Consider the following 26,054-nt stretch of genomic DNA (forward strand, 5'->3'; position numbering starts at 1 on the left):
CCAGACAGAAACACATGCAATAAGCACACATACGCAGCAATCTCTACCTTAAGCAGAGAGCAGCCACAGGATGGCACTCTCCACCCACCAACTCGAGATAGGAGATCAGCAAACAGGAGTATCTTCCTAAAAGAAGTGAAGTCTCTTTACAGAGAGTTTTGTGGCTGGGGATGAGAAGAGTGTGCAGGGTTAAAAAGAATCTTTGATTGTGTTTCTAATCCCGTGCCCCATACCATTAAATTACAACGCCTAATTAAATCCGTAGTGCCTCAAGCGTTGCGGGTATTTTATTTAACCTATGATAAAAGTCAAGAGTCCTTGTTAGCGCCAGGGGTTGACTACTCTCTGTTAGGACTATCAAAGAAATCAATTTGTAGGAGTTTTGATAATTAAACTGCTGTGTATATATTTACATATGACTAAAACAAATCAATTTTATTTTAGAAAAAAAAATTTTTTTTAGACTTTGCACATGCCACACAGCAGGCATCATCTCAGAAGTAGCATTCTTTCCTGTATGGCAAGAAGGAATGTCTTTAAGAAGGCGCCTATCATCTACTGATTTTTAAGTATGTACTTCGTGAGCTGCATGAGGGGCAATAAGCTGAAACTGAATCCTGACGACAGCCTTGTGAGTGGGTGGTTCCCCAGTCCAGGAGTCAGGCAGGGTGCTTGTTCTGGACAGGCTTGCAAGGTATATAGTCTGGGGTGGTGCTTCTGGATTCATCATTACCATTTGAGGCACAAGTGTCTTCCAGGACTTAGGAGCACCTTTTACCGGCTCTGGTTGGTGGCCAGCTACGGCTATTCCTGGACAGGAATAGCCTGGCCACAGTGACCCATGCACTGGCAACCTCAAAAGTGGATGATTGTAACTAGCTCTTAAGGATGGTTTGGAAGCTGCATCTAGTGCAGAATGATGCAGCTAGTGGAGCAGCCTACCCTACTGCAACATTTTTGCCAATTCTGAAGGAATTTGGCTGCCAATTTGCTCCTGAGCCAAATTTAAAGGTGTTTTTTTGCTGACATACAATCCTATACAACTCAGGACCTATACAACATATCTGAAGGAATTACTTTCCCCATGTAGATCTGTTTAAGATCTATGGAGGACGTTATCCTGATGGTACACCATTAGCTGAGGCACAATATATGGCAACTTGAGGAAAGGTCTTTTCTGCAGTGGTACCTGCAACTATGGAAGTCCCTTCCCTCTGAAATAAGGCAGGTGCCAACTGTGAACTATTCCCAGCTTGGAATATTGCTAGTTATAGTGGGTAGAATTTTATCTCACTGTATTTTGTGAACTGTTCTGGTATTATTCAGGTGAAGAATGATATGTAATTTTTTTAAAATAAATACTTTCATTAGAATAATTAACAGTTTCTGCAAAACCTGCTGTTTGATTAAGCAGGGACTCACCTTGTTAAAACCTTCTTCCAACACATACAGGTAAAGTCATGAGGTGCACTTTCTATTGCAGAATTGACACAGAAGTAGACCTACTCTATGTAGTTCTTCAACTATATTGTCAACTTCACAGTAGTAAACGATACCCCCACATTTCAACCACTTACTATTTACACTAGTTTTACTTCTGTAAACAAAAACCCTTGGGACAAAAAAATCCCATAAAACCTATTCATTTTTGCCATTAGGCATTTTGCTTTTTTGTCCCAGCCAATGTTAACACACTGGAATAAAAAAGTCCCATGTGTTTTTTCAAACAAGCAGTGATCTAGGGCAGCAGACTAAAGTGCCCTTCTTCTCAGTCAGCATACATAGCTATTGTTTGGGACGTTCTTCTACCCAGAGATACACTGACGTTTGGCTCAGGGTAGCACAATGTCCCCAAAAATCTCATGCAATTTCTTAGTTTCTATTTCTGTTAATTTAACCACAGAATTTTATTTGACTGATCAGCTAAATGGTGCAGCTGTACCCACAATTAATATTTAGAGTCTAATTTAACCCTAAACAAGAGGTGGGCTTGAATTCAGGACAAGGAATTGTATTCTGCTAAATTTACTCAGAGTAGTCCCACTGAAATTAACAAACCTAGTTTAGTCATGTTTCTTTATTTCATTGGGTCTAATCTGAGTAGAACTACAACTGAATACAACCCAAGCTTTACCAACTTTTTCTAAAGACACTAGAACTGGGCCAGTAACAGCAGCCAAACACTCAAATATTTAGCAGGCAAATCTTTTTCTATCTTCATGTCAGGAAAAACTTCACCTTCCAAATTACTCTTGTCACTGGCTGTAGACATCTCTATTTCCATGTGACTGGCAATCTAATTCAATGCTATTATTTCCAGACAGACAACTGTATAAAACAGGTACCACATTTACAGAGAAAGCTAGAGTAGGAGACTGAGGCTGCAATCCTAACCCCACTTACCTGGAAGTAAGCTCCATTGCATTCAGTAGCTCTTACCTTCTTGACTAGACATGGTTAGGATTATTATTAGATTTATTCCCAACCCTTCTCCAGAAGGTCCCAGGGTGGGTCACAACAATGTAAAATACAAAATTTAAAATATTTAATACAATCGCAACTAGAGTGGGTCCTAAAAATATCTCTCTCAAGTGTCAAGGCTATTAGCTGTGACCCAAAAGTTCCTGGTTCAAATTTCACCTTAGCTATGAATCCACTGGGTGGCCTTAGGTAAATCATTCTTCTCTTAGGCTCAACTCTGCAATATAAGGATACTGAAACTGACCTGTCCTATAACAGGGCTATTGTAAGGATTGCCAAGACAAGGTATGTGAACAGCTTTGCAGACACAGGGTGGTCTTGTTTTCTGTGAAACAGTGGAATCTGACAAGGTCTTTCATGAACCCCCAGTAAGTAAAAATTAAGGAAGCAAATATGTTGTCATTCAACATTTATTTTTTCTTCACTGCCTCAAGATGAGTAGTCCCTATTGGTACAAAGGTCAGAGTCACAGACACAAGACACATGGAAAATAGGAAAAAAGGATTTAGAAAGCACTCTTTGCCTAAATAAAAATAAAAAGACTCAACTAACAAAAGAAGAGTGTAGTGTTCTTTGCAGATATTTTACAGACTGAAGACCAAAAGCTCTTTATCACTGAAATGCCTATTATCTACTTAAGTTGTGTGTACAAAACCAGATATTTCAAAAGTGTCCCTGTTGGGTTATTATTTTTTTGCAATTCTGAAAAAAAATTACAAAAAACAACATCCAGAAGTCTTGCAGATTTCAAAGGTTTTTTGTTTTTGCTTGTACATGATGAATAGGAAGCAAGTCTCCTGATCTTGGAGAGGTACTACAATAGATTATCTAACATTTCCTCACATGTCCTAGCCACTACAAACAGGAGTAGGAGAGAAAAAAATAAAACCTGGAGTGTATTCTAAGTACACTGCACAAGCAGGGTTAGGGCTGCCTGGGGAGGGGTGTAAATGTTAGAGCAGGGAGCAGAACTTAAGCCCTTTCACCACGGATGCGGCGGGCCAGCTGTATGTCTTTTGGCATGATGGTGACCCGCTTGGCATGGATGGCACACAGGTTGGTGTCTTCAAATAGACCCACAAGGTAAGCCTCGCTGGCCTCCTATCAAGACAAGGAAATTTTAAAAAATGCAGAGTTAGAAACGGAACTGGTTTATAAGGAACAGTTTTTGAAATACACAAATGTAGAGAGGGACTGAGGCACAAACCAACAGCAGAGTTTTGCAACAGGCTATATTTCAATCCCAATGCAGGGTGCTTTTTCTGCGTGTGGACATGGTGACATGCTCAAGGGTTTCAAAATTCAAGCTCTTGCCTTGCATGCAACAGAAGACCAATTCACATACATTATCCTCCTACCGAAGGGATACATGCAATTCAGTTCCCTCTCGCCCATTTTGGAATCCTGAAGAAAGGAGCATTACCAGATGAAAAAGACAAAAGGTGGAAGATGCGAAAGGAGGGGGTGAAGAAATATGCCCCATGCTCCCAGGTAGAGGAGGTGCTGTCACATACTGATACAATTCTCATCTTTGACAGCAACAATTAGCCTTTTCTTTCTTTATTTCGGAAGCAGCAGTGCCTCACCTTCTAGGTCAGCATCTGTTCCTCACTTACTCTTGGGCAAATAGAGTTGCTCCAAGAACAATCAAGACGCTACTACCACCAAAGGAGGAGAACTGGTAGGGAGGGTGGGACAGCTCCTGGTCTTTTCTCTTCTACAAGCCTGCCCCAGTCCATCTGGGGAACCTGTGGCCCTCCAGATGTTGCTGAACTACAACTCTCATCATCCTTGACTGTTGGTCATGCTGGATGAGGCTGTTAGGGAGTTGGGGGTCCAACAACAGCTGAAGCAGCCCGGGTTCCCCACCTGTTTTAACAGCTGAGCTGTAAAAAGACATCAAACCCCTCTAGCTCTCTCCAACAGAAACAGGAAAAACACAACCCCCAACAACTCTGCTAGGATATGGACAGAAGTCTCCACCTCAGATATAGTATGTCCAACTGAACCATGCTAGATGCAGTTTATGAATTGCGAAGTTGTCAATGGCAGAAAGCATGAGAGGGCAGGTTTTACAGAACAGGTTGAAGTCACATGACACAGTTCTGCTGCAAAAAGCAGAACTACCAGAAAGGAACAGTGCCCTGGAACCATGCAGGCTAAAAGTGCGTTTCTTAAAGAAGAGGGAGACAGTAACGAAACAAGATACAAACCTGCAGAGCTCCAATGGCAGCACTCTGGAATCGCAGGTCTGTCTTGAAGTCTTGGGCGATTTCGCGAACCAGGCGCTGGAATGGCAACTTGCGGATCAGCAACTCTGTAGATTTCTGGTACCGCCGGATCTCTCGCAGTGCCACAGTGCCAGGCCTGGAAGGATTTACATGAGCAGAGTTTGCATCTCCTTCAACAAGGTTCTCAGAACAACCCCCTTGCAAAGCCTTACAACTCCTCCTTGCTAACACAGCCAGAAATAACAGTTGGTGAGAACAGAAGTGTACAAACTGAGCAGCACCCCATCCTTCCCAAGTCCCCAGCACCATGACAACTTTGGGGAGCAGCCGCACTTAATGTGGGGGCTGCCCAGATTGTAGGCTTAAGAGCCCCCTGCCTCAATATTGGCCAAAAAAAATGCTACTATCAAGTGCCCGTTCCAGGTACCTATAACGATGAGGTTTCTTCACTCCACCAGTGGATGGTGCACTTTTCCGGGCCGCTTTGGTGGCCAGCTGCTTTCGGGGAGCTTTCCCACCAGTAGATTTACGAGCTGTCTGCTTGGTACGGGCCATCCTGGGCGGTCCTTAGGATGCAAGAAACCTGCTAAGGGAAAGAAGCACAAGATATGAGCTTATGGGAAGACGCAACACTTTTGAGAGAATGCAAATGTGACGCAGAGTTAAAGTTCTGGACAGTGAGCCTCACTAGCAACTTCGGAGCCTTGGGCTTAGTTTTCAGAACCCATCAATTTCCTTGGAAAGCCATCAGTTTATGTTGAAAACATTTATGAACAGGATATATTTATGAAGAAGAAAACCTTCCAGATCTTCAAGGAACGTTTCAGACACCAACATGCACAACCCTACTGATAAGAGAAGCATAGATCTGGGAGAAACCTAATCAGATCTAAAACAGCACCCCACAACAACTTTCTAGTGTAAATTAATATTCAAGACTCCTCCACTGTCTTGCACTGACACGGCTCCACAGCCTTTACCCTCTTTTCCCACCCCTTAAAAATCAAACAGGCACCAGCTAATATAAGGCTGCAATCGTATACACACTTACCTGGGGGTTAAGTTCCACTAAACTCAGTTGGGATTACTACTGAGTAGACACTGTAAAACTCAGAAGGCCCAAGAAACACATAGACCATAATTTAATATAGATAATTGCTTTATCTACAGGCATTAAGAGGGTAGCCATTTTGGTCTGTTGCAGCAAAACAACAAGTCTTTTGGCATCTTAAAGACTTACAAATTTATCGTAGCATAAGCTTTCATGGATTAGAGCCCGCTTTATTAGATGCAATATTTTTCCCGGTATGAAAAGATCAGAGATAAGTTAGAAGCAAAAAACTGACAAGAAAACTTCTGCATTTTAATTCTTCGTTTTGGGCTGAGTAAGGATTAGCAAAGATACATTATTGGAGACAGAAACACCGTATGATCAGACTGTTAAAAGGGTAGATAGCATTCTAGTCCACATTAATGGATGTGAATCAGAATCTCATGATGTAACACTGCTGGTGTTTATTATTCTGGAATGAACAATATTGGGTGCGAACATGCAAATGTTGTGTAGAAGCCACCCTTTCTTGCTCATATCTCAGTTCTAAATATAGGTCTACTCTGGATTCACAACTTTTCCTTCACAGCTTGTAATGAAAAGTAACAACCTCATCTAACGTGCTGAATATATAGGGTTTCCTAAACCATCTCCAATATTTGTAAGCAAGGCAGGGCATCATGGAGGACACAAGACCAGAGCGTTAAGTAAATAAATAAAAACATTAACAGCAGCAAATATTAAAATATTTGTTAGGGAAAATATTTCTGCTATGAAAATACATAAATGTTTTGAGCAGATCACTCAGCAAATGCTGAAATAATTATGGCATTTCAATTTCTAAAATATCTAAGAGAGGTAGAGAGCCTATCCCCCCCCCCCCCACACACACACACCAAAAACTGACTGTTTCTCTTTCAAGGGGAGTTTCCTCAGGAACAGATATGTGAGGGAACACTGTATTTATTTATTTTTTTAAAAACACTATTTACTCAGGTACATCCCTAAACTCATAGAGCAATTTCCATTGAACTCAGTGGGTCTTACTTCCAAGCAAACAGACTCAGGATCGCACTGTATGTGTTTGTGCATTACCATTTGAAAATGGCTTAAAAATCCACAAAACCCTTATACACCTGTCATTATTTAACTTAAATTAAGATTCACTGGCTCGCAGTGATGGCACCCATTGAGACTGGTGGGGCGGAAGGCAGGAGCACCAACATTAGGTGCAGCCAGAACCAATGACACGCTGAGCCACCCCTGGACTGGTTGTAAGTAAGAAGGCAGGCAGGTGGGGGATGGCTGAGGGCAGACTGAGGTTGGCGGGGCAGGGCCCTATTTGCCCTAGATGGACCAGCCTCCACGTCTGTTTTGAAACCTAAATTAGAAGCAAAGAGGAAGAATTCCCCCCCCCCATGATTAGACGGTCTTGGCAACCCCAAGAGGTCCACAGTTCTGGCAAACAGCTTCTTATGAAGCAGAAGTGGCAGTTGCCATAGCAACATCAGCCCTCAATCCCCCCCCCCTAAAGCCTCCAGTGGGTTGGGAGGCGGCGCGTGCAGCAGCAACATTTTTTTTAAAAAAAGCGTGGTGGAGGGGGGAAGAGAAATACAACCGACCGGCAGCACGTTCTTTATTCAAGGGGGTCAGCTGCAATGACCTCTGGGAAGACAGCCTATTTGGTTTACACGGACAGAACACCTGGAGTCACCTATGAGCCAATTACAAAAAAAAACTACGCGCCCCAGGGGCCTTTGCGGAGAACGCTTCCTCCGATTGGCTCCCCGGAATCAAATGACACAAAACACGCCTCCCCCGTAGGCCGCAGAACCCTTCCTCCTGACCGGCCTGCGCGCGACCCGCCAATTGGTTTATAACCCGGGAGAGCAAAAGGGAGGAGGGCAGAGAATCACAAAATACTCCCCGGTTATTGACAACAGTTCCCCCCCAATCAGCTTCCTAGCTGTCTCGGGGCTTCCAACCTATCAGAGAGGAGGCTGTAATCCTCAGTCTTTCAGCCAATAGGCGGTGGGATGAAGACGGAAGGCGGGACTTGGTGTATGAGCGGTGGGGGGGGCGCAGATACATCTCCTCAGACGACCTCAGTTTTCAGTCACCCCCTTTTTTTTCCCCAACCGAACCAGAGCGCGCGGAAAGGAGGAGGGTAGACGTGGACGGGAGACGGCAGCTCGCGGTATTTTGTTACCTGAGTCTACGCCTCGCACTTCAGCGACCGTTGGAGCCGTTGGTCGTCCCGCGGCGACGCTCGCGCTGCTCTTCCTTCCCGCTTTTCCCGCCAGCCCCAACAGAAAATGGCGCGTTCCAGGGCCAGGCTACTTAACCATCATGCAACGGGGCTGAAGCGGGGTGGGGGATGGAATGGGTGGAAAAAAAACGGCAGGTCAATTGAGGTGAACGAGGCTTTTCAGAAGCCATCTTGTGTGCCTTGTCAACACCACAGTCGGGCCCTCTCTGTCTGCTCCCAGAAGGGGACAGGAGCCGCAGCAAACAGAAAATATGAATGCGAATGGACAAAAAGGGCTTGTTGTTTTTTCACCTATCATAAGTTGCCTTTTCCACAAATGTCAGTTGCCTCGTTTGTTTTACATCCCGTATCGTAACCACCCTCGTACATAAGAGATGCTGAATTGCATGTGTCAAACCTGTACATGTCATATCGAGGTCCACGCAGTCAAATACGTCGTTACACATTGCGGCATTCTTACCAGAATTACATGCGAGTCAAATCAGTCTCATATACCATTCTAAGATAATCACCCTATTTCCTTTTATAACAATAATCAAACACTATTAAAATACATGTCATATCAAATACATTGTAGTGCTATGAAATCTTGACCATTTGCATAGAATTAGGCCTGCATGAATCACACCCAACCTTATGTCATGCCACAGCATCTGTAGGCAATCACTCCTTGTTCGCTGCCTTATGAGCTTGTATCAGGCCAGATCTCTTGGGCCATGCAGATCTCACCACAAATTCCATGCTAATGAAATCCTAAATGGATCATGATATGTACAGAGACCTAAAGTCACACACTATAAGAATTTCACTAGTGAACTGCAATTCGGATATATACAGCTGGATCCCAAACATGTTTCCGCAGCAATTAATTTAGTGAGACTGACTTCCAAGCCAGATTGCTTGGGACAGAAATCTGTTATTTGGTGTGTCTTTTTAAAAGGACTTTGTATCAATAGGACACAATTCAAATTGTTCATTGCTGGCTGTTCCAGCCTTTGCAAATGTTAACTATGGAACTTACTTCTTAGTCAACATAGAATTAGGCAGCATTGTTGCAATTCTAAGAACATTACCTAAGGAGCCTTATTTATTTAGCAGGACTTAGCCCTGACTAAACATGCTTAGGAATCATTGCACAGCAAACATTGAGGCAACTCAATGTGGTGGCTCTAAGAGTATTTCGAGAAGAATACTTTTGAGAAGAAAAAAGCCATATAGACATAAGAGGTAGCTGCTCTGTTACAGTTATGGGCCTGTCTCCGTTTATATCAGGCCCCACTAATGTTGCAGAGCATACTTTTTGCTGGGTGTTTGTTGCTTGGCAGGATGACGGTGGTCTGTGGGTAGCAGACCCTAATATAACTCCTTTGTCATGGACTGTCTGAGAGTTTAGACTTGCCAAGATGCCTTAAGTTCTGAAGAATACTAAAATGTCTGTCCTTGGACCAATTATTCTCATATCTCCTGCTGTCAGGATTGTAGCATTCAGTTCTCTTATCTGATCAGTGACCCTTTTCCACAAATTGCTGGGCAAGGACTAGGTGACCTGCAGAAACCATGACATATTGAGGCAACTGTCAATTGGAGAGGGATTGGCCGCCTCAAGCCCCTAACAATTTATATAGTACCCTGGAGATGGGGATTAGGGTCAGGGGGATATGCACCAGATTAGAAAATCCCTCCTATGTGGAGCTTATTCCCATCCTTTCCCATTCTCCAGAAACTCCTCTATCTAGCAATCAAGTGTGCCAGTCCTTCAGAGCTCAGCAGGGGAAAACTCAGAAGAGTAAAACCTTATTTCCTGGCCCTGAACTACACCATCCTATAAAGCTCCTGTTCTAGGCTAGTTGGAACACTGCTGTTGAGGCTTAGAATTCACCATAGCATTTATGTGTTGGTCCCCACCTCTCTTGCTCCTCATACTAAATGTAATGAATCTGTATTTTTATTGTTTGCAAGTTGCTTAGAGACTATATTTGTATTAGGCAACTATAAGTCAAGTAAATATGATTATTCTCCAGAGGTACTTCACAGATTCCATCTTATTTATTGCTGCATACTGAAACACAGATTAAGGAAGTTAACTTGCAAGAAGGACTGCTGTGTAGAGGCTTCTTTCTTACAGGAGGAAGACTTAGCGACCTTCAGTCTTATCTATTGGTTAAATGCCTGCTCTAATCCCAGATGGGGCAGCCTCAACACCCACACTCTCCGGTTCTAATATTTTCTGAGTTATTTGTGGGTTGAGAGGACCGGTGCCAAATGTGCCCACGTGTAACAGATACTTGGAGTGATCTCTGGTGGATGTTAGCTGTGAACAAGTAGATGGAAGAAAGGGCAGGATATAAATCTAATAAATAAAACAAGTAGCAAAGTCAGCAACAAAAAAGCCATTGTGGGCCATTAAGAGCAGTGACAGAAGACGGAATGGAGTTGTTATACAGCACCTCTATTTTAATGTGGTATCCACTTAACCCCCTAATTGCCCAGTGCATAAGATTCCACATGAGCCCAATACCCCCACCCCAGCAATACAGAACTCTACACACAAGCAGAGGTTAGCTGGTTTTCTGCCTTTGCTTGCTTGGAGGTATCTTGCTTTTTCCTGTGACCCCCTCATTTTAAGTTTAGAACACACAACTCTGTACAGAACATGGTGAAAAAATTGGATAAATGTACATACAAATGCCTCTGAACTATAAAGTCAGTTGTGTTCTCATGCTAGCTCCTTTGCTTTCCTTTAAATCTCATTATCATCCATTCCCATTTTCATGTTTCTTTTGTTGGGCTCTAGAATTTCTTCACCTGCCTTATCAAGCCTGTCCCCACCCACTTTTCCTCATTGAAATTCAATGCCTTCTGCACAGGGTGTTTTTTTTTTTTGCTGTCTTTGGGTTCATTCCTTTATAAGCCAGGGGTGACAAACCTGCAGCCTTCTAAAACTGCTGGACTACACCTCAACCCTGAGCATTGGCTACGCTGGCTGAGGCTGATGGGAGTTGGAGTCCAACAACAGCTAAAGGGGGCCACAGATTTCCCCACCGCCACACTACTGGGCAAAGCTTATCCTTGCCGACCCTAGATGCTGCAAAGGGCTGCACTTGAAACTGTTTCTTTGGAAGGAAGTCAAAACACTAAAGCTAAGGCTGCACTGTACCATCTATTTAAAGCACATTATTTCCCCCAAAGCATCTGGGAACTTAAAGTTTGTTAAGGATAGTGGGAATTGCAGCTCTATGAGTAGTAAACTACAGTTCCCAGGATTCTTTGGGGGAAGCCCTGTGCTTTCAGTGTATAGTGTGTATGTATAAACAGTGAAACCAAGTAGTCTTTTCCTATTAATCCTGCTTCTATTTCCTTCCCTTTCATCTGTTGTTGCCTTAGTGTTGAACTTCAAATTGCTATGCTCCTTAGGGCTGGGACCTCTTTCTTCTCTTGTACTTTCTGAAAGTGCTATACATGTTGATGATGCTACACTATTCTGAGGAAAGCCACCACTTCCTCAGCTCCATACTCGTTATGTAAAAAATGGAACAAAAACTAAAGCAATTTTTTGTGCAGCTTTGAAGGAACCACTTAAGCTGCTTAACAAAGCAGGAATTAATACCTAAATGACGGCATCCTGTTGGCATGGCAACTACAGAACAGAGCTTCATATAAGCCTCACAGTGGGATACCTAAGAGCTCTTGTTTAGTATTTAAACTTGAGATTTAGCCTTTACGTATTCTATAATAGGCACAAATTGAGAGCCAAAACTTGCACCAAGCTGATTATAGTTCCCTTTAACGTGAAGATTTTTGGATACAAAAGTGTATTAGCAAAATCAGGACGCTTAAATGCACCATACAAGATACAGATACCATGACACAGGTTGGAGCACCTCTTGCTCCAAGAGCACTCCATACTCTTTAATGTTTTATCTATTACAGACTCAGACAGGAGTCTCCTCAATGGGTTCTCAACTAATGAAAAAATTAAATGCTACCACTTGTAAATATTTTTCTTAGGGTTATTCCATTTGTCATTTACACATTCATACAAACTAAAGAAATCTCACTTCACGCATTAAGCATGCCTTAAAGTGGGGGGGGGGCAGAAGAGAGAGAAATTAAGCATTTAATTGTACAGTTTTATTCATCACAGCAATCCTTTTAGGCAAATTAAGCTATAGTAGTCTTGGGCAGGCACTATGTGGAGAAGCTCTTGAACTTGATCTCTTAATCAAAATAAAGTATGCAGGCTACAGGAAGTCTGCTCTTTCATGCTGGGTGGGAGAATGGGAGAAGACAAACCACAAAACTTTATTCACAGAAAGATACACACATAGGGTATACAAAGCAGCCTTTTATCCATTGCACTCCCTTCAGCTAAACTTTGATCTACAGTGCCCTAAGACCCTGAACAAGCAGACAAAAGTCAGTGAAGAATCCCAGCTCTGAAAAACTAAGATACTGGTACAAGATGTGAACAGGCTGTAACTTGGCTTTCTATAGTTAAGCACAAATACGCAAGAGTCAGTGTTTTCACACAGGTTGCAATATCTTGCAATGTCTTTTATTGGATGCCCACTGGATTCAGCTTTTTTTTTTAAAAAAAAACAGCAAAGTAGCAAAAAACAGATGATGCATCATGAAAATTGGGAGGGGGAGGGAAAAGAACAAGAAAATACTCGAGTTCCATGTTTTAAGCCTAGAAAGTTGGTTAATTGAAAGGCAAGCATTTTGGCTGGATGAGAATTAGACTTCAACATATATTGGAAGCACTCTGTAAGCGTATTGTACATGATTGCCTCATAGAAAGCTGAAAGCACTGAGGAGCATTGCATAACCTCAGAACCCAGAAACAACTTTTTTGTGAGGGGTCTCCACTATTCCTATCCTCCATGGTGATCCTAGATCAGAGTTACCACCATTAAAATATCAACTATTAAAACCAGAACAGAAAAAGTCGAGATCACATGCAGCACACAATGAGTACAGAAAACCAAGGTGTTAGGCGTCACAGCTGTGAGGCCAAACCCAGTTCCGCAGATGGGTGTCGAAGCACATCTTATTCAGAGCCCAAATTCTTCCATCAGGCTTTGCTCAAGCTGGCATCCTACGCAAAGGTTTTCAGGGAACTGCCACGCGTCTGACGACATTTCAGCAGCTCCCGTCATCAAGCGCTCGGCCAAGATGAACAAAACAGATTTTTCTTTGAACTAAGCAAGGAAGAGTGAGACAAGTTATTATACAATTTTGCTGCTGGAAGGGCAAGTCAGCAGTTGCTTTCTCAAGGGCACCCTGTCCTTGCCAACTGTGCCAAATGCTTCGAGTGCAACACTCACAGGTCAGAAGATGCTATTTTAGGCAGCTTTCGCAAAGCCAGTATTCTAGCCATTCAGTCAGGAAGATGGACTCTGCACATGCTCAGAAACATTTCACATGTGGTAGAGCTTATTTCCAAATTATTCCCCAGCATAACTAAAATAAAAGATCATGCTTTAGAACAGCAAGTGGCCACCAACTCATTTAGCCATTTTTGCACGGGGAAATAAAATGCCTTGAAGCCTCATACTATTGGCAAGAGATAGGACAGAAGCATTTAGAAGTATACATTCTAGCCTACTTAGGCTTCACATTTACATTACAGCAGGGCCCCGCTTTACAGCGCTTTGCTTTACAGAGTTCTCCTAATACAGCGGTTATCAATTGCAGAAAGGCCCCGCTCTTACGGCGCTTGTTCCGCTTTTATGGCTTTTTTTGCCGCCAGGCACCATTTTGGTCAATGTTAGTCAATTGGTTCCGCTTTACAGTGGTTTTCACTTTACAGCAGGGGTCCGGAACGTAACCTGCTGTATGAGTGGGGCCCTATTGTATATGTACAAAGTCATTTGGCATCATCATGCAGATATACCCAGAGCCAGTGTATTAAGCAGATCTACCACTAGGTGGACCTGATCATCATGGGAGGGTCTACTGGTACATTTTTCAAAAAAGCCTTGTTTAACTGTAATTTGAGCAGTTTGATTCCTTTAGGGACCCCACCCTGGATCCAGGAGCCTTGACAGCATATGTATTATAGGCATGAATATTTACAGTCTGTTTTTACCTCTGTTATCCACTGAGCTGTTGGTGCATTCTTACAGCCATCATTATGCCAAGGCTCCCTTAATGGCCATGATTATCTTGCTTAGCTTGGCATTATTATCCACAAAGCCATCTCCATTCTGGCAGAAGGAAAGCAACATTAGAAGAGAGAGCTTCTCCACCCCCTACTCCTAACTCTTCAAGGAAAGTTTCAGAAGCCACCAGTTTGATTATTTGCCTATACAACATTCCCTTATGGTGTAGGGATAGTGCAATGGTACAAAGACATGGGCCTGGTCTGGTGCTGCATCAAGAGGGGACTGCAGAGTTTATTAGGCTGCTTGCAGAATTCAACTTCTCAGTGTGGAATTTTTATCCTTTTTGAACTTCTGCCTCCATTTGCCACTAGGCCTACACTTACCTATTGGCATAATGTATTCTTTATTTTATTTCAATTCATTTCATTTATGAATCACTTCCCATTAAACATCCTAAAGCGCTTTAAAAATAAACATATATAAATGCAATTTCGAGGCCAATACATATTAAAGACTGGGATAAAAATGTTCACTTGATCTGCTTTTGTATTTTGGGGGGAAGGGCAAAGAACTATGTGGGCATTTATGTTCCACTGTTGCTGAACTTTACCACTCCAAGGCATGGTGGGGAGGGCACTGCATCTTTTAGTTCTTCCATGAGTCTTCTTGAATATTAACTAGCAGCGTGTCAGGGAGAAAAAGGTATAGCCCAACTCTTCCCCACAACAACCAAGTGCTTTTGCAGACAGGGGACCTGTGGCCCCAGCTGGCATGGTCAATGAAGACTGGAGTTGTAGTCTAGCAACATCTGGAGGGGCGCGGGTTCTCCACTACTGTACCAGTGCATTGGTTTAAGATGATGTTTGAGATGGGGAAATTTGTAGGGCATGTGCATGTTTTCAATTCCCCACCTTGAAGAAAAATATTCACCACCCCTGGAAATAAGCTAAAACTCCTACAGTTCAGAAAGCCATGTCAAGCTGCTGAATTGTATTTTCCAATGTTTTAAAACTAACTCCAACCCACAACTATGTGAGGTAACAGATGCTCACAAGGACTTTGTCCTACATTGTCTTGGTAAGAAATGCTACCCAGAAAGGAGACGCTGTAGAACTGCTTACCTTTTTGGAGTGCACCAGCTTCCCAGCCACCATAACTTCAAACCATCCTGTGACCTCACGAGTCCCTTCACCACTCTAGATAGAAAGTGGGGTGTGTGAGTGTCACCTTAAGAAGCAGTTGCACATTTTGGATTCTCATTAGATGCAAGCACGATGATGTCTCTCCAAGTAATTTTGGACACCAACAGTAAGGGACAGGGAATGTCTAAGAATATTATCTTCCCACTCACCCTTTCATACATCCCATGTGCATCTACCATGCTGCCATCATCTATAGACTAGACTTTGCCTATCTACAGGCCATTATCTATATGCCAAGCAACCGGCTGTCCCTATTACATCTGTCCCTATTCCAATATTTCTACTGCAGCCGCATCAAGAACTTTCTACATCTAGATGCCCACATCTAGCTGCCCAGAGTATCTGCTCCAACCTCCCTGTGCACTACAGATGATGTTGGGGCATGATGGAGGCAAGAGGGTCATTCCTTTTCTTTATGGAGGATAAAACGAAAAAGCTCATTGGTCATTATTGAGAACTTATATCACAAGGTATTTAAGAGCCGAGCTGTTGCTGAGCTGAATGGTTCAAAGAAAAGGTTGCTAATGGACCAAAGCTGGAGATGGGTGGGCACTTTTTTTCATTGCAGAATTCAATACCGAGGAAGACAGGTGGTGGGAAGGGGAGGGAGTGCAGAGCATTTGGCCAACAGGCCAAATTCAACCTACCAGGCTTACCATCTGGACCACGAGGTTGTTTTGGGGAAGCCACACCCACCTGCCCAAATGCAACATCATGCATTACATCAGGTGTGTGGCAGGTAAGAGTGGAGCTTCAAAGGAACAATCAGGAGCTTGAAGTGAACTCCCAGTTGTTCCTTTGCTGGAGTAAGGTGCCCTCCCACACCTTGCTCAAGGGGGAGAAAGCAATTTCCACTGAATGGAAGCCGCTTCTCCCTCCCAGTGCTGCTCTTTCAACCTCCATAAACCAGAGGTTCAAAGAGAATCACAGGGCTGCTTGGATGTCCTTTGTAAACAGTTCTGCATAGCTCTTTGAAGTCCTGGCAACTGAGGTTTGGAAGTACAGCATCACCTGACATCACTATGACATCAAGTTAGGCCTGCCGGAGTAGGGAGATTAAAATTTGGCCACAAAAGTTCCCTACTCTGTGCTCTAGATGTTTAGGGAGGGACTGTTGTGGGAGGCAGGGGGGCGGAGAGCCAGCGTTGTATGCAACAAGTACTCAGTAGACAGTACTCAGCTACATAGACAAATAGGGCTCTGTCTTCGTACCAGGTCACACTATACCCTGTCTGTACATTCCATTCACAGCAGTACTGTCTAGGCCAGATGAGTCTTACTGCTGCCCTGCATGAACCAAGAGTGCACCCTGGAAAACACAACCAAACACTATCCTGGGCCTGCAAGTTGCAGGAGATGCTCAGCAGTAGCAAAATCTTTGATGAAAGCTGTCAAAATCCCCCACTGGTTTATAGAACACCCAAGAGAGTTCTACAAAGCACACCAGATATTGATTATGGCAGATTTTTAGCCCACATCAGGTCCTTTTGTGCAGGACAAAGCCTCAGAAGGTCTCAGAAGTGCATCTTTTTTTGTGCAGAACTTTTTTTACGTTGTTTTTTAAAAAATGTTTTTAACGCTGTTTTGTTTTACTGTATTTTAAGATCTGTTTTTATGATGTTTTAAAGTGTTTTTAGCACTTTGTTTGCTGCCCTGGGCTCCTGCTGGGAGGAAGGGTGGGATACAAATTAAATGAATAAACTTTGCATCCCACACTAAAGGGCAACTGAAACATCACATTCTTTCCCCCCTGTTGCATTGTCACTTGTTTGTGAATCACATAGACTGCAAGGAAACAAGAAAACCAAGCCAACCACAACTGCATATACTCACTATGTCCAGCTTGCCCGGAAACTCCTTTTCGAGTTCCTTCTTGAGCTGCTGATACTACAAGAAGAGGAGGAGGGAGAAATTGGCTAGAGTTCAGAAACATCCAATCATAATTGTGCTTATCAGAGAAATTAAGCCCTGCCCTAAGGAGTCATGAGCAGCTGTTCATCTTCTCCCAGAAACTATAATCCATATTTCTAAGAGGGGCTGTGGGTGGCTCAGTGGCAGAGCCTATGCTGTGCATGGCCAATAGCCTAGGAGCTGGGACTCTGTTCTGGGGCCAGGGACTGTTCTGGGGCCAGGGACTTGTACATAGATTACTTCAGCCTTGTAGAGGCACTTACCAATTGTTCATTTGACAAAATGGGTTCTGGCCCACAAGACTTGTGTCACAAGAGCTTTCAAGGAGATGTAAGCCTGTTGCTCTAACTTACCCTTCATAAAAGGAGTTAAACCAGTTGTCTACCGGGCCCAATTCAAGGTGTTGGTATTGACCTTTAAAGCCCTATACGGTTTCGGCCCAGTTTATCTAAAGGAGCGCCTCCAGCATCACCAATTATGCCGCCCGACAAGATCAGCCACACAAGACCTTCTCTCGGTCCCACCAGTTACAACAGCTAGGCTGGTGCAGACCAGAGAGAGGGCATTTTTGATTGTGGGCCCCGCCCTCTGGAATTCCCTTCCTTTCGATCTTCGTCATGCCCCCTCCCTGATAGGTTTCCGCCGGGCCCTGAAGACCTGGCTGTTCAGGCAGGCCTATAGGATTTCTGGGATGGGTTAGTTTTTAATGCTGTTTAGTTTAATTATTGAATGTGGTTTTCTGGTTTTATATTGTATTTTATTTATCAGTGTACGTCGCCTAGAGTGACCGTTGGTTCGGCCAGATAGGCGACTCATAACATTTTATTATTTTAATATTAAAGCATTATTTTGCAGGTGCTCTTGCTACCAAAAATATTAAGGTCGACACATTTTTCAGATTAAGAGTGCTGTGGAAAGCTAGGTGACGGACAGGCTCCGCGTGCAAAAGGTCCCAGGTTCAATCCCCAACATCTCCAAATAGAGCTGCGAGAAACCCCTGCCTGAAGCCCTGCAGAGCAACAGCCAGCATAGATAATATTAAGCTAGACGGACCAATAGGATGCAAAGAGGTCACATTCATTAGCACCTTCACTGCCACCTTCTTCTCCCCCCATGTACGGGCATCCCTTGTTCTTTAGGAAAGACCCGTTGAACCTTCTTAGCCCAGGACAACATAAGAAACTCCAGAAGATGTAGTTCACTCTCCTTCAGGAGAACGGCTGCTGATTCAGGTAAGATGCTGTTGCACTAGGAAATGCTGCTTGGCCACTGGACTAATGAGCACTGCCACTGCAGGTGTGTCAGCTGCACTGCCATGTCCAACCGGCAGTTTATTTTGGCTCTTTCAACCAGAGCCAAGGATGTTATTTTTGCGACAAGCCAAGCAGAACGATCAGCTTACCTTGGGACTGTATCCTCAGGCCCCACTACAAGGAAAAAATAGGAGGAAGTGTTAATGCAACATCATGTTTACAATCAAGTATAGATGGAGAACCTGTGCCCTCCCCTACCCAGTTGTTGCTGGACTACAATTCCCATAACCCCAGACTACTAGAATTATGGGAGTCGGAGTCTTAACAACATTTGGAAGGCCACAGGTTCCCCATCCCTGAAAGGAAGTCAAAGATTTTGCCCTGTTATCAAGCCCAAGAATAGTTGCCTACAGAACACCATTCAGGACAAAGCATGTGCCAAAATCTGTAGCTATCTAGAAGGGCATGATCTGTGTTCAGGCTAGAGGGCAACTGGCAAAGACACACGCCTGAGGTATTTGCTTCTGTAGCTGCCAAGCCGCCTGCAATTAGCCAAGATCCTCAGATCAGAATCAGTTTTCCCCTCTGCCCTGCAAATCAAACAAAGCTGGGAGAACTTCTTTGGGTACGGGAGACAGCTTCCTACTGTTTTTGGTCCCATGAAGGTTTCAATCTATTCTTTACAGCTTTGTTATCCTGTCACTACCAGATCTGTGTGTATTTCTCCCCAAATACTACTTTGGATTTAGGCTGGACCGTCATTGTAAAAAGTGATGCTAAGTTTGGGGTGATGATGGCCCGAAGGCTTTGACAAGTTATCTTAAAGTGCTCAGATTCCAATGTCCCACTGGGGGACCATATTTTTAGTCCTACATAAGTATAGGAGAGGCTATCCATCTTGGGCCCTTCCCATTTACCCGTTGGCATCTTGTAACTCAGGGGAAAACTTTTTCAGCTAAAGGGCCAGATTTCCATTTATAAGTCTCATAAACTTGCAGTGTTACAGGGTGTAGCTTTTCTTTATTCTTAATTCAAGTTACTTAATTTTAAAATCTGTTGTAATTGATTTTAGATTGTTTTGTTTTTTATATGTTTTGATGTATTATATTGTGTGATTTTATTGTATCTCTTGTGTTCACCGCCCAGAGAGCTATTGCTAGTCGGGCGGTATAAAAGTCTAATAAATAATGATAATAAATAAATTTATACTGAATCTGAGAGCAGAGTACTCAAGAGTACTCAGAGGCTCAAAGACTGGAGCAAGCAAGACCCGGGACCCGATTTCAATTTTATGCTTTGTGTTTCCGAGTTTCTAATAAATATTCCCCTCACTTGGCTGTTGTTTTTAATGGAGAGGGGTTAATGGTTTCAGAGCAAATGATCTACTGAACTAAGTACTACAATACCCACAAATAACCACCTTCAATTTGTCATTCATGGAGACAACCTGAAAGCTATACATCATACATCGTTTCTTAACACGGGACCCTTAACTTGTCTCACCAGAAGGCAAATGAACATCCTGTTTACTCCAATGCACCCAAGTGCATACAGCTGGTTTGTCCACAGAGAGTCGGCCATATTTGTTTGATCTCAACTTTTTTGGGTATGTGTGTATTTAACAGTTTTTTAAATTTAGAAAATGCACACAACACTTTATTTACGCACACAAAGACCCCACAACAGGTCTCAAAGACTAGGAAAATTCAGACATGTCATCCCCAACGTTTACATAGTTTTCATTTATACTCCCACACAGGTATATGTGCCTCAAAGGAGGTTAGAATATGCCAAGTATCAATCTGATCAAATGGGCACTTTCAAACTGCAAAACCTAATGCTTCAACAGATGCACTGGCTTTTAAGAGGTCCCAGAGGAGTCTTCCCCTCAGATGTCCACAGGCAGAAGAACAAGATAAGGCCTCAGGTACAGCTTTGTCAATTTCAATTGTTATTACCCCGCAACCTCGCTCTAGAAAGCACAGACACAACCACGCAACATTAAGAAGACCTGCGCCGCTGGAGAAACGAGGCTGTTTAAGCAACAAGCACAACCTAAGGCATCTTGCACGCTTTTAAAGGCAACCATGTTAAGCTTCTGTGGATTCCACTTCGTCAGATGCGCGAAACACGATGCAGGATAAAAATCGTACGCAATAATAAAATCTGTTAGTCTTTTAATGAAGGAAGCCTCTTTGGTTGCTTAGCGGGTCGGAGTTCCTAATTGCAGACCAAGACGACGAAAAAAAGAAGGAAGAAAAAGAAGCACAACCATCGTAGCAACAATAAGAACATTTTTCCTGCAATGCCTTCTTACCAATAAACCACTTTGATTCGGAGAGGCATGATGCCGTCTATATCCGCTGCCCGTCACACTCACAAACAACCACTTTCTCAGGCCTCCAACGTCTGCTTAGAAACCTTGCGAGAAGGAGGCTTTTATCACGACGTTCGGGCTACACCACTACCTCCGGAAGGAGGGGAGGGAGAGGAAAGCCCACTTCTTTTCCACCCCCTTTCCTTCTCCCTCCCGTATTGTTTTCCTCTCCATATATTAATAACAAACACACCCATCAACCGCTCGACACCGTCAATTAGGAAAAGGCGCAAAATGTATTGTAAGTAGAAAAGTACTTTCTTCCCCTCTGCCCTACTATGGTATCATCCAATCCTTTTGCGACGAGTCTCGTGGAAGCGACGGCCCGCAGGTGCAGAAGTTGCGTTGTCCGGTGACGCATGCCCCGTGAAAGAAAGCAGCTTGGGAAATCGAGATACTATGGCCAATTATTATATTAAAACGCATGACTAGCAATTAGCGGACACACCTCCTTGTGGAAGGAAACAGGGTATTTCGTTCTGCCCAATAATTTAGTTTTTTTTAAAGCCACGCGTAGCTCATAAATGCCCTGAACGCATTTTAAAAGGCATGACGTAATAGCAACCAAGAAAGGTGTAGAATCCCATGGATAAACTTGATCTCGAAGATACATACAGAGCAGGGATGGGGAACATGTGGGCCCTACAGAAGTTGTTGGACTGCAACTCCCATCAGACCCAGCCAGCATGGCCAATAGCAAGAGATGATGGGAGGTGTAGTCCAACAACATCTGGAAGGCAGCAGGGTCTCAGTTCCTGTCATAAACAGTAGTGTAGCAGCAAATTCAGAAGTGCAGGGTTCCTTCATGTTAGTCACAGCCATGCCCCCTTTCCCCCCCTTTTTGTTGCTGGGTTGAGAATGAGGTCCTTGTTAATGCCTTATCCCAGATGTCCCTAGGGGCCAATAAGCATGAAAGAGGAGAAAATTAGCTAATGATAAGAGTCCTCTCAGTAGCTGACTCATCTCCTTTTACTCTGATTAGCTCCAATCAGCAGGAAAGGACAAGGAAGTATGTTAGAAGACTCTTCTCAGTGGATAACACTCTCCTTTTGTGCTGATTGGCTCGTAGGATGCTGGAGACATTGGGACCCTGCTTCGAAAAAAAGGGGTCTAAGACCCTGAACGACTGCAGCCCTGGTCATAAACAGTAGTGAACTGCAGTCATAGCCACATTTACTTGACGGGTATTGATCTCAGTGGAACATACTTCCAAGTAAGGCTATGATCCTGCACCCTTATCCTATGCATGCTTACTCAGAAGTAACTTGTACTGTTTTCCATGGGACTCGCTTCCAAGTAAATGTTATTGTTCCTTTTACATATGTTATTGTTACTGTTTTTTGAAAACATGGCTTTAAAATACTATGTAAATAAATAAGTTAGGAACACTGGGATTCAGCATCCTGTGGTGTGTGTTTTTTAAGTAACCCCCCTTGAATTTAGTGGGATTTACCTCTGAGCAAATATGCTTTCGACCTGGGCTTTGCTTTCTAATAAGGTTGCTTGCATTCAGCTTGAGCGGGCCTCCATACTTGCAAGTACACCCCATTGAGTTCAGTAGGACTTATTCCCAGGTAAGTATAGGATTGCAGTCTTGGGCTCGATGGGGGTAAACAAGACTTAACCAGATTTTTCCTTTTGTCAAATCTGAAAAAAAATGGAAATGGACTGCCTTCAAGTCGATTCAGACTTATGGCGACCCTATGAATAGGGTTTTCATGGTAAGCGATATTTAGAGAGGGTTTACCATTGCCTTCCTCTGAAATCTGAAGTCTGGCAAAATAGAAAAGAAGGTTGCCCCTTTGCGAGTGCGTACAGTAGGCTCTGTTATATGTCGGCAAGATTCAATAAAACCCATTGCTAGTAGCGGACAGCATATCTGAATGGACGGATACCACTTTAGCCAGAGGAAACAAACATTCAGACATATGGTGTATTCACTAAGCTATTTGTGGCTTGGCAATCACTGGGCAATTTGATTTAAAAATCACATTCTGTCAAACCCCAGTTCTTGTCAAATCAGAGATCCATCACCAAGCAGGGCCCAGCTTGTGGCTGAGGCCTGAGAGAGCAAGCCTGACTTCTTCATTTGCCTGGCTGTTAGCACTTAAACTCGCAGAGTCTCTAAATCAGGACTGGGGAGACTGGGGGCCCTCCAGATGTTGTTGGACTTCAACTGTCATCATCCCCAACCATTGGCCATGCTGGATGGGGCTGGTGGGAGTTGTTAGTCCAACAATGACTGGAGGAACACAAACGTCCCATTCCTGCAATAGATCCTTGTCATCTGTTTGCTCAGAATCCACTTCAGGCCTGAGTCTTGACACCTTTTCTTTTATTAATATGTGGTTGCTTCTTTGATTTCTTCACACCCGTCTTGTCCTTTGGTGACAACACAGTGCTTGCACATCCTTGACTCACTGGAAAAACACAGCACCAGCTCATTAGAGGAGACAGGGCTATCAATGGCTACTAGCCGTGATGGCTGTGCTCTGCTACCCTAGTCAGAGGCAGCATGCTTCTGAAAACCAGTTGCCGGAAGCCTCAGGAGGGGAGAGTGTTCTTGCACTTGAGTCCTGCTTGCGGGCTTCCCCCAGGCACCTGGTTGGCCACTGTGAGAACAGGATGCTGGACTAGATGGGCCACTGGCCTGATCCAGCAGGCTCTTATGTTCTTATGTTCTTACAGTGCTTTGCTGGCACCATACATAGAAATGAGATATTATAGTCTTGTTTGCAGTAGAAGGGGGATACCTATATTACCAACAGTTAAATTAACAGAGGATATTATCATAGCTGTGTCCAATTCTGGTTCCATAGCAGAGAGGACAACTGAACATTGTATTAAAGTGCATATAAAGAGGCTTAACGTGCCTGTTACTTGTCTCTGGGGCCTAGACAGGACTGCCATACCAGACTTATCCAAAGCTGACTGTAAGGCATAAAATCAGCTTGGCACCTCTCTGACGTCAAAAATTGCACAAAAGCCACCCAATTGGTTGTGCTTGGGAGCAGCTGATTTTATTGTGGAACATCAAAATCAAGGGCCAGAGGCAGGAGACTATTCTGCTACAAGGCATGCTTGTATACATGACAGTTCTGCAATTCAAAAGCAGGGACAGATCACACTCAGAGTTGCATCATCTTTCATGTGAAAGGCAACACCATGAGACTGAAAACAAGCCTAGATGCCAATTCTGATAGGCAGGTCTGACCCTTCTTGTCTCTGTAAAACTACTGAAGTATAATTAGGCCATTGTGCCAAGAGAGTCTATGAACTGAACACTAGCTGGGACTGAAACAAAAAAAATAGTTCCTGTCTCCTCCTAGTGGACCCACAGAAAATAACCATGTTTCCTTATGACAGCTTTCACCAACCTGGTGCATCCTGATGTACTTGACTACACAGTTGTCCTGGCAGGGGCTGATGGGAGTTATTGTACAAACCATCTGGAGATCACTACCAAAGAAAAAAAAATTCAGGCTGAGCAAAGAGAAAGCCCCTCCTCCCAAATCCTACTTTCCAAGCCTTTGCTGGAATAAAACTCACTACGTAAGCTGTGGATGTTGTATTTATAGCTTTCTCCTCTCTGCTGGCACAGCAAATCCAGAGCTGAATTTTTTGGAATGCAGCAGAATTTAGCTTGCTCATTCCTTCCCAAAATCATTAACGTAATTGAGGCATTTCATTTTTCCCAAAGATGCCAACCTTGAGTTAGGAAGTGGTCCAGAAACTCCAAATGCAGCAGCGTTCCTTAAGTCATGGAGCGTGGAGCTGATCAGCAGACTGGATGGGGGACCACTAGGAGCCCCATGCAAGTGCAAGATATATGAATAATATTGGTTTTATTATTATTATTATTATTAAAGATGCCAGTTTTAGGGGGGAAATGCCATTGCCAATTTTACTACAGGGGAATAAAACCAGCATTTTCTCAGTGTTTTGTTTTATGAGCCAGAGCAACCACCACCCACCCTGTCACCAAGAACTGATCTGGAATCAACTTGGCCAGAGGTCTCAGCTTGATTTAAAGTTTCCTCCCATTATATATAGGAATTTAATAGGGAAGGGCTGTGGTTCAGTGACGGAGCAGCAGGGGCAGAAGTTCCAGGTTTCTTGCACCCCAGCTCCAGTGCTGGGTTTTCTGATTAACTGATGAAAAGTAGTAGGAAGTGGGTGTGTGGAAAGGTTGCAGATAAAAAGCAGTGGAAATGGTGTTTTGGATTACTATGTTTTACTTCTAAAATTCTCTGGTATGTCATGTTGCCAGCCCCTATGGAATCGCCTTGCTCATGCTTATTCTGAACATAAGAACATCAGAAGACCTTCCTGGATCATGCCAATGGCCCACCTAGTCCAGCAACCATTGTGTTCTCATAGTGGCCAATTAGCAGGGAAACCCGAAAGCAGGACCCGAATGCAAAGAGCACTCACCCCTCCTGCAGTTTCCAGTGACTGGTATTTGGAAGCATACTGCCTCTAAAATAGAGCATAGCCATCATGGCTAGTAGCTATTGATAGTCATCACTGCCTCTTGTGGGAACGAATTCCATAGTTTAACTATGCCCTATGTGAAGAAGTAAATTATTTTGTCTGTCCTGAATCTTCCAACAGTCATTGCCCACTCACATTTACGATAACGGCGCAGCATCCGTAAGGACTAGAAATATATATCAGACATTCCCATGGTACTGAATCCTGTGCAGTGTGCCTGCAGAATGTATGCATTCTTAGGGGCATATATGTCATACCTTTTTCTAGAATGATGCCAGCTATCTGGATCATTCTGGATAAGACATCCCATGTTAAAGATTTGAGAACAGGGCCTCTCCCCCCTCTCCTCTCGCCCGCAGGGTTTTCAAACCAGCCTGCTGCTTCCATTACCTTGCACTGGCCACTTCTTCACTCCTGTTGTTTGGTTAGACTCTTGAAGAGGAGGGACAGGCTCCTTTCCCCCCACACACACACACACTCCACCTTCATTGTGGTAGGCGGAGCCCTTAATCCCTGATAAGGGGCAGACTTTAAGATAAAAAGGAAGAGAATGGCCCAGTAAGCATCACCACTCCTGACTACAGCATCTGTCTGGAGTGTGGTGGGCAAGGAAGGCAGGCCAGAAGTGGGGAAAGCCTCAACAGTCAAACTCCACAGCCTCCAGCTTAAAAAACAAAC

The 26,054-nt window shown here is 43.7% G+C and overlaps 3 protein-coding genes across 7 annotated transcripts in view; all 3 read right to left on the minus strand.

The window, feature by feature from the left end:
- Window positions 1-2,793, minus strand: part of LOC133370997 (homeobox protein otx5) — a 56,748-nt gene extending 53,955 nt beyond the window's left edge. For both annotated transcript variants that reach the window (XM_061598036.1, XM_061598034.1), the window contains exon 1: window positions 48-2,793. The gene's annotated coding sequence lies outside the window, so the exon portion shown is untranslated. The remainder of the gene's footprint in view (window positions 1-47) is intronic.
- An 82-nt stretch (window positions 2,794-2,875) lies between these two features.
- Window positions 2,876-8,106, minus strand: LOC133370999 (histone H3.3A). 4 transcript variants are annotated; one of them, XM_061598038.1, is made up of 4 exons: window positions 7,973-8,106; window positions 5,140-5,295; window positions 4,695-4,848; window positions 2,876-3,582 (listed from the first exon to the last, which is right to left on the minus strand). In XM_061598038.1, the coding sequence occupies exons 2-4, from the start codon at window positions 5,265-5,267 to the stop codon at window positions 3,454-3,456; spliced, it is 411 nt and encodes a 136-aa protein (XP_061454022.1). In that variant the 5' UTR covers window positions 5,268-5,295; window positions 7,973-8,106; the 3' UTR covers window positions 2,876-3,453. The 4 variants fall into 4 exon arrangements, with proteins under 4 accessions (XP_061454022.1, XP_061454021.1, XP_061454023.1 ...); XM_061598037.1 differs by having other exon boundaries at window positions 5,140-5,298; XM_061598039.1 differs by lacking the exon at window positions 7,973-8,106 and adding an exon at window positions 7,386-7,484 and having other exon boundaries at window positions 5,140-5,298.
- A 4,447-nt stretch (window positions 8,107-12,553) lies between these two features.
- Window positions 12,554-20,989, minus strand: SELENOW (selenoprotein W). Its single transcript, XM_061597147.1, has 6 exons — window positions 20,823-20,989; window positions 18,655-18,679; window positions 17,175-17,228; window positions 15,261-15,335; window positions 14,124-14,241; window positions 12,554-13,233 (listed from the first exon to the last, which is right to left on the minus strand). The coding sequence occupies exons 1-5, from the start codon at window positions 20,849-20,851 to the stop codon at window positions 14,167-14,169; spliced, it is 258 nt and encodes an 85-aa protein (XP_061453131.1). The 5' UTR covers window positions 20,852-20,989; the 3' UTR covers window positions 12,554-13,233; window positions 14,124-14,166.
- Window positions 20,990-26,054: the final 5,065 nt, after the last annotated feature.

This window comes from Rhineura floridana, chromosome 15 (genome assembly GCF_030035675.1).
Source record: "Rhineura floridana isolate rRhiFlo1 chromosome 15, rRhiFlo1.hap2, whole genome shotgun sequence".
Taxonomy (NCBI): domain Eukaryota; kingdom Metazoa; phylum Chordata; class Lepidosauria; order Squamata; family Rhineuridae; genus Rhineura; species Rhineura floridana.